This window comes from Astatotilapia calliptera, chromosome 1, assembly GCF_964374335.1.
Source record: "Astatotilapia calliptera chromosome 1, fAstCal68.1, whole genome shotgun sequence".
NCBI classification, from domain to species: Eukaryota; Metazoa; Chordata; class Actinopteri; order Cichliformes; family Cichlidae; genus Astatotilapia; species Astatotilapia calliptera.
The window spans coordinates 16,401,736-16,415,490 of record NC_137422.1 but is presented as its reverse complement, the minus strand read 5'-3'; the positions used below and the strand labels follow the sequence as shown (position 1 = coordinate 16,415,490).

The 13,755-nt window shown below is 39.2% G+C and overlaps 1 protein-coding gene across 1 annotated transcript in view; it reads right to left on the bottom strand.

Moving 5' to 3' along the window:
- LOC113020887 (protein diaphanous homolog 3) overlaps nt 1-13,755 on the bottom strand; it is a 166,908-nt gene that overhangs the window by 77,699 nt on the left and 75,454 nt on the right. Inside the window, exons 25-26 of the mRNA XM_080290482.1 lie at nt 7,312-7,436; nt 1,844-2,008 (exon numbers count right to left, since the gene is read on the bottom strand). Of these exons, the coding sequence (XP_080146608.1) occupies nt 1,844-2,008; nt 7,312-7,436 (290 nt within the window). The remainder of the gene's footprint in view (nt 1-1,843; nt 2,009-7,311; nt 7,437-13,755) is intronic.

Below are 13,755 nucleotides of genomic sequence, written 5' to 3'. Positions count from 1 at the left end.
GACCATTTCAACGAATTGCTGAGAGTGTAAGCTGCTAACGCCCTGACCTATCGCAGGGGAATAAATAGCTATCTTGGGAGTTTTGACCATATAATGCTAGCCTTTATAACACTTGGCTTCTTCACCTTTCACTGGCAGCATCATTAACTGTTATGTTTGGTAAGAACATAAAAGCTACTGCAAAACTCAAAACTGAACCATAGGCTTCAAATAAAAGGGATTTCAGCAACAGTTTAGCTTTAAGAACACAATGTTAAAATCTGTTTTTATTACTAGGCAATAGTAATGCACAGAATACAGAATAGATCGACATCATTTAGCCTCAGTTCTGGCAACTCTAGTTATTTAAATGCGCCATGGATAACAGCACACGTTAGTCCTGCATCAATAAAAATAAACAGGGTACCTAGGAAAAAATTTGGGCTCTCTAAAGGGCCAAAGAGTCTTTCACATACACTGCAACATTGGCACCCTTGTGCTCTGACACCCATTCTCTTTTATAGCAAAGGTGCCGGTCGGGCAGCAGTCACACACCCCGTCGCTATAGAAATGCAAAATGACAAGTGGGTGAAAAAAAATGACAGTACAAGCCAAGCTCAATAGCCAGAGCAACATAAATTTTGTGCTGTTCACATATCCTACAGTAATTGCATCATATGTGCAGGGATATATTATTATTTCAGTTTCTGTTGCTACACATCTTGACGTACCTTCCTTCCAAAGAATGATCCATAAGAAAGCAGCTGCATTTGTACTGCAGCTGAAGCTTCATTAAAGTTTCTGTCAATTCTGATCTAGGAAGGATACTGATAAAACCCCACGGCCACTCTGCCTGAAGAGTGCATAAATGGAAAATAACAACAACAAAAAAAGTAGCAGGCTACAAGAAAAAACGAAAGCATAAGTAATCACTATGCAGGGAGGGAGGGGGGAAAAAAGCAAAAAGGCATGAAATCCATTTGTGTGTGTGGTAGATGTTAAGTTAGAGGTAGGGCAATAACTTTAGTAGGCTAATTAGCTACTATTATCTGTCGCGCCCAGTGGCTTGTGCCACTAATCCTGCTGATTAAACACAGTGGGTCTCTGCAGCTCCAGAGCTCACGGTAGCACCAGACTGATAAGGGCACAGAGCTCAGGGATGACATAAATGTCCAGGTGGGACTGGACTACACAGGACTGGCACTGTTCTGCTTTGTATTTTACCACAGGACACAGAATGAAGTAGAAGTTCTGTAATAAAACAGGCAGTGAATAAAAAGATAAATAATAACCCCTATTTTCAAGGTCTTTTCCCCCTCTCAAACCTGAAATAAAACTCTAGCAAATCTTTCACTTATTTTGTGGTTTGCCTTTTTGCTTGTATTTTTCATGGATGTTGGGCAACTAATGAGTGCAACATCATAAGTAGCTTTATGGTTAGAGCTATTTTTTATCTATCACAGTTTTAGCATTAGCAATTCTGTCATTTCTTAAAATATGTTAACAAGAGGCAAAATGAAAATGCACCCATAAATGAAACACTCTTAAATAGCATTAAAACACCAGCTGATATGAAGTAGCACTGCAGTATTTCTCTTAATGTAACATTGTACTAAATGGTAAATAAATCCATTCAAAAAAAAAAAAAAAAAAAAAGCACATCTTAATATGAGACAGGCTGAGTCATTCATTTCTCATTAAGACATATAAGTTCCTGTAACACAAATATTGTGCTAATCCCTGTGTGGCTTTAATAGCAGGACAGGTTTAATGAAAAGTCAAAACATTATTCAATATGCAAATGTCTCCAACTCAAGATATTAAAAAAATAAATATAAAATGAAGGATTGCACCATGTACTCACAGTGAACATTGAACGGAAGTTGCTGAGATCAGTGAACAGCTCCTCCACAGAAGTCTTCTTAGGATCAATAGCAAAGTACTCCAGCAGGTTCTGATACAGCGTCTCCATGTTGCCGTGCATGATCACCAGCTTGTCATACTGCTCCCGTGCAACTTTGCTGAAGCTGTGAGGGTTGTGGTCAAGGTCATTGTTACATTTCACAACAAGTATCCATTAAAGGCTGATGAGAGCATCTCCAACTTGACAACAAAAGTGAGAGCCATTCCCTCTTGTTTTTGCAAAGAAATTAAGTTGGAAATAAAATGCCGATAAACCAACGTTTGCATTAAGAGCTCTCAGTCAGGTCAAAGTGTGTGCATTTTACACTACTCCATTTTTGCTGCACTTAAAGTTCATTGTACTTTAACGTTAACCCTGCCCACCAGTTTTTTCAAAGCCTAACTAATGAGAATATTGCTTACTGAAAAAGTTTCCAAGTTAGTGTAAACACAGTTAAATAGATGTGTTTGCATTTAACTCTGCTCTTGACTCTGGCTCACTTCCAAATGCTGCAGCAAGCACAGTATTACTCTTCTTAGGATTTTTAAGGCAACAAGTCTTTGCACTCTAAAATGCTTGAAGAGTGCAAGAGTTGGGCTTTACACAAAATGGTTATGTCTTCAACAGTCTGACCTAGCAAATACTGCAAATACAAGTCTGACTTGACTTTAAGATGAAAGAGCAATACAAGGCCCTCCTATCTGAAGCGCAGGACAGCTTTGCTACGTTCGTGTGGATGAGGACAAATGGGTAATGGTTGTGTCAACATGTGCTGGAGAGGTGGTGGAGGGGAGGGGAGGGGGGAAGAGTCAAAGTACTAAAACGCATCAAGCCCACCAGCAGGGCATACAGTGCTGTCACCACACACACACACAAACTCACTATTCACTCAATGCAAAAATTTAGTAACCGTGAATTGGCAGTTCAAAATATATTTATGCTACAGTTTTATTCCCTTTCCATATTCCATAAATCATAATCCTCGCTGTCTATTATCGTACATGATGACCTTGTCAAGTGAAATTCAAATCTTTTGTTGTATGACAAAATAGAATCTGAGATTAAAAAATGATTTAATCTGTTTTAAACTGTATGAATAATTTCTTCTTATGTCCTTAGACATCTGTCCTGCTAATGACTATAACACTGTTGTCTCAGAAGCAAGTGTGCCATGTGTGTGTGGTATTGCACAAGTGTGTGGACAGCCTCTCTGGCTCCTATTGTGCCCCTTCATTATAGCTCAATTGATGGACCTATTTGAGGTTTGGCCTCAGTTGAATCTGGCTGGGGATGGGACTACCTATTCACAGCTGGGTAAATGCTGTTCAATAGGCACTCCTCCCAGATTGACTTGTCAGTAATATCTTTCCAAGCCAGGGGCTGGGGGAAAGAGGCATGAGGAAAGTCTGAGCAACTGACGGAAAGCAAGAGAAAAAGAAAAAGAAAAATAGCTGAGAGCTGTGGTTGATAAGTATCGTGGGGTGTGAAATATCTGTTCCCACTCTCCTGACTTCTTCCCTATTCCAGAGAAAGCAATGGTCCACTGCAGCTCATTCTCAAAAGCACCCATCTCTCCCATCCCATCACTTTTCATTCTGCCTGTCTTCATTTGATCATTCTCCTTCTGTTTCTCTCATTTTCTAATCTACCACCTCTACAAGCTTAGCTCACATTTAGAAGTGTAACACTAGACCAATCACACAGTAAATGTAAACTCAAGTGGCACATGAAGTGAAAATGGGATTTTCAATGTCACCAATGTGACACCCTGAGATTCTCGTGTTTAGCTGGTTACCGCAGAATTTGCTGATCTGCAGTGCTAACATGACTGGTTCATTTTTCAAAAGGCTTAGCAATAAAACTTTTTAAATAATAAATAAATATAAATATTTGCTTGTCAAAAGTACTTTTAGAAATGTTATCTCCTGTATGCCTGCAAATCTACTGTAATCAGTTTTGCTTAATTTGAAATACAAGTCTTCTTAACATAAGCAGTTAAGGGATGCAGGACGGAGGGAAGTGTAAATGTAATTAAAAAGCTTCATTATAAAATTGCTTACTAATGTTGGTTAAAAACCTTAAGCCAAATTACTAAAGCACTTGGTTTCTGAATAAGAAGGAAAATAAGTGTGGACGTGCCTCATCACCTACATCATCTACAATACATAATATCAAAAGATTCACTAGATTCTAAGAATCTGGAGAAATTTCTCTACAAAAGGGACAAGGTAGAAAAGCAATACTGGATTCCTGTGATCTTTGGGCCCTCTGTCAGCACTGCATTAAAAACAAGCACGATTCTGTCAAATTAGTGCAGCTCAGGAACACTTTCAGAAATCAGTCTGTGAACATCATTCATTGTGCCATCCAAAAGTTCAGTAAAAGTTCTAACATCCAAAGAAGCAGCCACAGTCTTCTCTGGGGCAAAACTCATAAAATGGACTGAGGAAAAGTGGGAAACTGTTCTGTGGTCAGACAAATTGGAATTTGAAAGTTTAGTAAACATGTATACTCTGGACTAGAGAGGAGAGGGATCATCCCACTTGTTATCAGCTCATTCCAAAAGTCTGATGGTATGGAAGTGCATTAGTCCCTATGGAAATTGCTGCTTGGAGATCTAGAAAGGTGCCATCATGGCTGAGAGGAAGGCCTTACATACAGCGTAGCATAAAAAATTTAAATTGGAGTTCTATTTTGGATTTTGTTAGTCACAATGTGGCAGTAACTTTAACGACCAGTCAATATTTCACCTTGCAATGCTCAGAGTTCATTTCCAAGCAGTAGCTAATGTTTGTTACTCTCACATGATAATGTATAAAAAATAAAAAATTGTGTAACATTCATCTAGTTAACATTTTTGGTTTACAGTGGTCCCTCGTTTATCACAGGAGTTAGGTTCTAAAAATAACCCGCGACACGTGAAATCCGTGAAGTAGCCAGCTTAATTTTTTACAATTATTATAGATGTTTTAAGGCCATAAAACCCTCCTCACTACACACTTTATACACTTTTCTCAGACAGGCATGAACATTTTCACACTTTTCTCTCTTGTTTAAACTCTCTCAAAGTTCAAACCTTCATAGAAAAATAAGTCCAGTATTATAGAATGAAACCAAAGATCAAACCCTGTTTCCAGGTACAGAACATGGGAATAGAGCAGCTGCGAGAGAATTCAACATTAATGAATCAATGGTACGGAAGTGGAGGAAGCAAGAAGAATGAGTTGAATAAAGTTTGACTTATCTGACTGTTTTGTTTTGCTTATTGCGCCTTATAATCTGGTGCGCCTTATGGTCAGAAAAATACAGTAACTTCTACCTTCCATGTCCAGAAGTCCAACTTTCTGTGCGATGGTTAGCATCTTCCTCTGCCTTTTGGTTGGTACCACAAGTGCCTTTGGTGGTGCGAAAAGTTTTGTTGACATTGTTGTGTTTGTTGGGGAAAAACTTAAAAACTTACTTTAGAGTCACACTGCTAGTGATCAAAGATTTATGTAAATTTGACAAGCTTGATGCAGTCTGTACTGTACAGGAGACACGGCATGGAAGACATTGACTGACAATGGTCTACATTCGATCAGGATGCAGAACTCAATGAGCTGTCAAAAAAACCAAACAAAAAACAGCATGCAAAATTGCACACAAAAAATCTGCGAAACAGCGAGGCTGCGAAAGGTGAACTGTGTTATAGCGAGGGACCACTGTACTGTGCGTCTAGGGTCTTATTTTGACACCAGACGCCTCATCAATAACCTGTGTTATTCGTCTACATTACACTTTACCTCCAGTTTTTCCATTTTTACCAAAAGAGAGTTCAGAGTTTTCATAGTTTTTAATCAGTGCTAAGACATCAGGAATTGAAAAGCAAAGTAGAAAAAACAGAGCTGTCAGATCCATTCTCAGTGAACCTTACTGTGTTGCACTCAAGTTCTTTGCTAACTACTACAGCACAAGCCATCAGTGCCCCAACCCCTAGGCTATTGATCAAAACTACATGAAGGAGGCTGGGTGCAAGGTGTATTATTGAACACATACTTACTCACCTGGCCTGAGACATACCTGTCAACCTGATCCTCTAGAACTACCTCAGAAGACAATGAATCATTTACACTGCTGTCAAACAAAATGTAGACCGATGTCAGCAATGGACTTCAATTTCCCACGTGGGCAGACAAATGGTAAAAAGAAATTACACATTTGTGGCTTTTGAAAACAAAAGACAGAAAGTCAAACGCAACATAATTCACATTCTTTAGCTTCTCTCTTGATTTTGAAGATAGCCTCAGTCTTAAGTACACTTCAAAAGCAGCTAAGAGGGGTACTGGTACAAAACTTGACTGCAGAATGGGATGCCACTCATCACTTGTGCACATCACTGGAAACCAAGAGAGGATGGGTGGGAGGACTGTATATTCTTCTCTCCCTTTCTACTTAAAAGCATATTATTACCTTTTTTTTTCCTCCTCCTTTTGGCTGAGAGGATCATTTGCCTCCATTTCACCCCATTCCTTGCATCTTGTGTGATCTCAAAAGTATATAAATACTTGTAGTATAAAGAACAAATTTACTCCATGACCAAAGGTTTTTGGCTTATGGTCTTCATCATGGGTCACCATAAAACATATCACAGACCTTTTAAATAGGATAGCTATATATCCAGTGAAGGGAAATCTTAACATTTATCTTATTAAGACATTTGGGACAATTCTGTGCATCCAACTTTGTGGGAGCAGTTTGGAAAAGGCCCTTTTATTTTCCAGGGTGACTATGCCACGATGCACAAGTAAGGTTTATAAAGTCAGATGTGGTCAGATGAGTTTCAACATCCGCCTCTCACCTTACCAGTGCTATTCTGAATAACCAGGCAATGACTTCCATAGAAAGCCTTCCCAGAAAGTGTGGGTCAAATTTATATGAATTTAGACTGCAAACTAGATGCATATACAGTCATAATAACTGCTGTACGTATAATATGTAAATAGCCTAATACCTCTGTCCGTATAGTGTCCACATCTGCCATTTCACTTTAAAGCACGCGATGCCTCATTTACAGATGTACATAGAAGCAATAAATAAAGTTATTTATACTACAAAAGACTTGTCCACATCTTTGTACTCACTGAAAGTAGGTGAAGTTGAGCCAAAAATTTTTTTAACCACGTTTCACACAGGTCATATCATTTAATAAGACACACCACATGTTAAATATCTGAGAAGTCTTTACCATTTTTCCTGATGTTAGGTTTAACTTGTTAATTAAACCTGAAACCTGCTCCATAACCAGCCTACACAGCACCACTGTGACTTACTGTAAAGATATAAAATTCACATTCAGTGATATTCTTCTGTCTTTGTGAAGAGTTCATTACTGTAACTCACTGCATGATGGCCCACAGAGATGAGCCTATGCATACACGTGTAAAGGATATAGCCATTTTGGTAAGAAACATGTCGTTGGGGTCATCGGAGGAGGAGAAAGTCTCCAGGTCTCTCTCCAGCTGCAGCAGCTGCCTCTCCATCTGCCTGAGGCTCTTTTCCAGATTCTCTGCAGACACTGACACACACCCACATATTTTCAGACGCGCATACATACACTCATAAAAGCACATGTGAGGACAACTCAATTAAAGGTACAATCAAATGCATTATTATTTTCAAGCACTGGAAGAATCAGAAAAACAACGCACAATAACAAAACAACAGGGAAAATGAAAGAGAAGCCAGCTCGATCGCAAAGCAGACTTATTATGGGTTCACACTGTGCCCAAAACACTGTGGGAATAAACAATGACAAAATATAAGCATCAAGTGAAAGTATGTTTAATACATAACTGCTCGTTATTCTGTTTTCCTCACGATCGTGTGCTTGCGGTAAACAACCTAACATTAAAATACAATACCCTCGCCGTCACACAAACTGTAGTGAAAGCAAATGACTGCTATGTTAATACTCGGTGTTGTGATACTTGATGTTGAAATACTCAATCAGCCATCATCGTGCAGTCAGTATTACGGAGAAGTCGCATCAAGAGTCCAAATATGGAATCGTATTTCCCAAAGTTTTGTCCTTCAACATTTCAGGAAACTAAACACTGAATCCAGTTATTTTCAAATCATTTTAACTTTACACAGAATTAGAATTAGTTAGTTAGTAAAGCAGGCCACGGGGCGACCGTGGCTCATAGAGATAACGCAGTCTTATCTCTTTGCACTGTTCACAATTAAATACACGATTTAAATTTTCAAAACATTGTGTCACCAGCATTTTTGAACACAAGGCTTTACATTTACTCGGTAAGTGTGACTTCTGTGCATTACATAGCAACAGATACAGCAGTACTGCACACCCTGAATGCATGAAGGTGTGGCTGATTGAGTTAATATCTTTCTATTCTATTAATCCTTGGACTTTAGTCTTATCAACAGGTGCATGGATCATGCAGGTTGGAAAGCAGTGGAACGTGAAGCCTAACTTTCTGCTAAGTTGGTCATGGCTGACACTTTAAGCTAGTGACTGAATATAGCATATGGCTTAAATTACCCCGATTAGACCCCACTTGACAAAAAGGCATAAGCTGCTTAATTTTAAGTAGTTTCAAATTTCCCTTGATCCTAATACATGCTTTATGAAAAGAAAAAAAAGAGAAAGACTTCAATGTAGTTAAGCTTTCCTCTGACTTTAGAGCATAAACCCATTTCCTGATGGGAACCTACCATCTTGGATTCACACACATGTTCTCTCAGACATCTTGACTCCTAATATTCTACAAAGTTTGCATTACTGAAGTTGTGCTTTTCATTTGAAGTTTAACAGAGTGTATGTGTGAACATGTGAATGTCCACACTCGTGAAATGTACAAATTACCAGCTTATGCTTTCAGCGTGCTGAGAGGAAAAGGCAGGTGGCACTTTTCAACCTGTTACTTATAATTGAGAAAGAAGACTGAGTGCACTTCAGTAACACCGCAGCTAAAGAGTACTTTTTACTCGTCGCGTGTTTTAGATTGTCCTGAATGCATTTTCACTTTATCGATTTTTGGATTTTAATTTTCTTTCCTCCTCCTTTTATCTCTTACTTGTATGCCTGCAATGATACCTGCGGTCAGTCAAAAGCTTTAAAGGAGCAGACATTTAAAACTCTTGCTTCAAAAGTAGATTGTGACTAATAATATCTCCATCAGAGCCGCCTTCACAAAGCAACTGCTCTGCAATTCTTTTAAAGAAATCATCCTGTTTTTATGGACAGTAAAAAAGGCAGAAGGCTCTTTAAGTATGAATTAATGTATCTTTGAGGAGAACTGTAGCAATGTGGAGGAAAAATATTCCTATCTCTGACTTCTGGAAGAGTTAAAATGGTTATTAGGAAGTGACACCTTATGGGACACTAATGATTATTATTTTTTTAAATCCTGAAACAACTCTCCTATGCATAAATCATAGGCCAATTGCTGTGATTACTATAGAAAAGGAGCTACTTTGTTAATTCATTTTCAATCCTGTACCTACTACTCAGATACTAATCAACATTAAAACTTACTATCAGATTAGATTCTCATTTTCAACAGTACTGATACTAACAGTGCTGTCTTGGCCCTCACACAGCATCCTGCACACAGATGGGCACATGGCACCTGCCAATACTTTTTTTGAAAACTTGAAGACTCCCCCTTCAACGACATTAAAGTGTTCAATAGTTATTATAAATGGTAATCTAGTGGCTAGCACACACATTGACTGTTTAACTTTTAGCAGCTACCAAGTAGCCACATTAGCTGTCTGTTAGGTTATTATTAAGTTAGCAGGTGGTGGCTAAAGCTAGTAATAGAATTATGGTTAATGTTGGAATTTCTGCAGCAAGCATCAGTGCTGCTGGTCTTTGAAATGAATTTAACGTGTTATTTTCACAGGATCATACAATCAAAGCACTACCTCAGAGAACACAAAAATATTAAGTCACATGGCAGCAACTTAATGCATTTAGAGATGTAGACATGGCCACCACATCAGAATGGGGAAGAAAGGTGATTAAAGTGGTTTTGAATGTGGCACGGTTAGTCAGGTTGGTGTCAAAAACTGCTGATCTGCTGGGATTTTAAGACACAACCATCTCTCAGGTTTACAAAAAATGGTTGGAATAAACAAAATATCCAGTAATTCTCTCAGTGAAATAGCCTCAGTAATGCAAGAGGTCAAAGGAAAGTGCCACAACTGTTTCAAGCTAACAAGAACTCAAATAATCACTTGTTACAACCAACACTCAGGCAACACTCAGTAGGGTCAGAATTAGACATCCACAACATGAAAGCACAGATCTATCCTGCCTTTATCAACGGTTCAGGTTGCTCTTGGCACATTTTCTTGGCCTCCATATTCACCAGATCTTAATCCAGTAGAGCACCTTTGGGATGTGATGAACAGGAGATTCTCATCAAGGATGTGCAGCCAACAAACTGAAGCAACTGTGTGATGGTGGAATGTCAACATGGACCTTGTTTAATCTATGTTATGAAGAACTAAGACAGTTCTGATCACTCCAACCCAGTTTTTCTAAGGTGTACCTAATAAAGTTTTCAGTGAGTGCAGATACAGAATTAGTTATGTAGAAAGTTTTACTGATAATAATTGAACCATAATAATTGAAACAAAATAAAAATAGACAGTTGCCCCTAGATGGTGCTGCGTCCGAGCTCTTTTACAGAAATTCTGGCTGGCTCTGTCAGTGTATTAACTAATGAGAAATCTAAAAATGATCCATACACCCAGTATGATTAGTGTGGCTACATATAAAAAAAAGTGAATAAACAATTATAATCTGACTCTAAATCCTTTTCTCCTGAAAGCTCAGTGCATTACCAGGCAACCAAAATCGCCTGAAGAAGGTGTGGGCAGCATTCAGACGAGGAAAGAGGCCAGACAGGCAGTCTGTTAATAGAAATGATTAAAGCCCTGTGATGATGCGGTAACTGAGAAAGGAGCAAGGGAGGGCAAGACAAAAGCAAAACAAAAAAGGAATCTCATCTTTTCTTAGCTTTGCAATCTGCAGGCTTTTGTGAAGAAGCAACCTCACACAAAAGGGTATATGCATGAAAACCTAGGAACTTTATATTATTTATCCTACGAGAGAAACAGAATCTAACACATAATTAGATCCATATACTTTGGACACTGGGTACTTTGGATAATACAAACAGGAGACACTTACTTAATGCTGCTATCCAACAATAGAAATACTAAATAGAACCAACATGTCTCAGTGAAGGTGCTCTGCACGGGGCAAAAAGCAAGGAGAAGAACTAAGAACTATGATGGATCTCTACACAGTACGTGCAAATAAGGCCTTGCATATGTCACCACAGGTCATCTGCCTTAATGCAACAATAGAGTGTCATCACTCCAGCCACAGAGTACTCAAGATGAGGCAGACTATATGTGAATCAGGGATACAGTATGCTTCAGGAGAAAACTGGCTTTTATCGGATCCTTCACTTTAAAGAAAACACACAGAAATGTGTTTCAAAACAGAAGAGGCTTACGTCAGCCGTATACAACTCAAGACTTAGGAAATGACAGTAGGAAATGTTTCTTTTCTCTCACTGACCACTTTGCACTTGATTTCTTATTCTGTGCATTTATGTGTGAGTGATTTTTATGAGCAGTGGTGCCTGAATGTCTCTTTGGTGCAGAGGAGTCGGAGACAGATCTAAGATATTTTGGAAGAAGAACAATTGAAATATTTGTGGAGGTCAAAATCCACTGACATCCTTTTATTAGTCTGCTAACCTGCTATGCCATAAATGAGAAAGAGTAGAGCATGCAAGCCACAAACAGCCCCAGCGCACACACAGTCACTGTATAAGCACCTTTGATATAATGGATTCTAAGAGAGAGAGAAAAAAATTGACGCAAAAGCCTGATGTTTTGGTGAATCTGAAAATGTACAATCTACAGAACCACTTTAAAACAGTGCAGGACTAACATTAAAATGCACTGTAGAGCCCTCATTTTAAGTACTTTCAACCTGAGGCTCATTGTTTAGACTGCATGAAACAAAACTAGAAAACAAAGCTTGAACAGTATTTTTGGAGAGCCATCTCAGTGTAGCTGAATCGTTGCGTTACTGATTAAAGATTCCCCAGGGCCATAACCAGAACAGCTTTTCCATTTTCACTACACATACATCCATAGTTCTACTAATGCAGACATGCTTTTTAGCAGTACGTAGTAGTAAACAGCATTTATGTTGCTGACAGGCGGTTTTTGAAGCTGCAAGCTGAAGTAGAGTGGTTGAGCACATTAACATGTCTCCGTATTTGTCTGCTTTCAACTTCAAACTCAGCACCGAGTATCACTCAACAAGCCGCCCTAACTGCTCAAATCGGCTGCTGTCTATTATAAGTGTGTGTCTGTTTGCGGGTGTGACAGGCAAAAGAAGTTAAAACAAAAAGAGCTTGCAAGCAAAACCCAAAGACCAAGAACCAGACCGAGCAACAATCGGGGACCGATAGACGAATATTGACAGGCAGTTAAAGAGATACATGCAAACTGATAGAGTGAAGCAGCAGGGACTGAGTGCATCTCAATATCAGGGGGAGAAATGATTATAGGTCTAAAAAGAAGAGAATTGGCAAAAATGAGAAGACAGAAAGAAAGGATCCCTGAACTGAAGTACAGGACTGGCAGAGTGGGAAACAAGGGTTGTGTTACAGTCTAAAGACAGCACCATTTACAAAGGAAGAACATATCATTACTGCTACCTCTGCTCAACCTTGTTTTCATGCTCAAGTAAGCTCTTTGGCTAGTGTATATGAATGCAATGCAGCCTTTTAGTCTGAGTACATGCCCATCAAGTAGTTGTCAGACCCGATGAAAAGGAAGCCACTCACCAGCACGGCTTAGAGACAGGATCTGTGTGTCTGGATATAATATGTGAAGAGATTAGACGGTGCATGCATCTCCTAAGCTTATAGAATCATAAAGAAAGACAGAAGCACAGAAAGCAGTCCATATCTATATAGATGCAAATAAACTCAGCTTGAGGCCAGTGAAGTAAAGAGGTAGAGAAAACCTGCAGAGAGATCCAAGGACTGTGCTCTCCCTTGATCTCGCCATTGTACTTCTGCATCGTGGCCAAAGCCTTCTGGACACACAGCACAGTTGGGAGAAATAACAACACTACTGTCGAGTGTTTTATCTACAGATTATCAAAGCGCCAAAACAAGGGGGGAAAAAATTGAAATCTTTATGATGAGCGGAGTCCAAACAAACAAACCCAAAAAAGAAAAAGAAAAAAAAAAAAGAGTCACACATTTCATTTCATCCTCCTATGTTTTCTCCTCCTCACACCTTCCTACACTCCCTCCTGCTGAGAATGGAGCAGTGGGTAAAATCTTCTTTAGAGCAGGAGGAAACACGCTGTGACAGTGCAACCTCACACACACACAAGCCGTACATTGGCAGCGGCTAACTGCTTCTTCCTGTGAATTGCCTGTGGCAATATGAACAAAGGACATGCCTGAGTTTCCTCCGACCACTGAGTCTGTCCCTGCTTGGCTGTGACCTTTACAACACTATACAGACGCTGGCCACTCAAAGCACTTCTTCTGTACTTGTGTGTACCCATGTTTGCATGCACACCTGTGCAATACAGCCAATTTCTGTTCAAAGCAACACAGAGACTTAAAAATGTTTTTAATCCCAGTCACAGACATGACCTAAAACATAAGCCATCAAACCTGAAGATATGCCACAGAAGAAGATTAATGTTTGTATCAAACAGCGGTGCACATGAGATGACTGTGGCACAGATCAAACATGAAAATGATAAAATACAACGTATGTTTACAGAATCAACAAACATCCAATCCCCTGAGAGA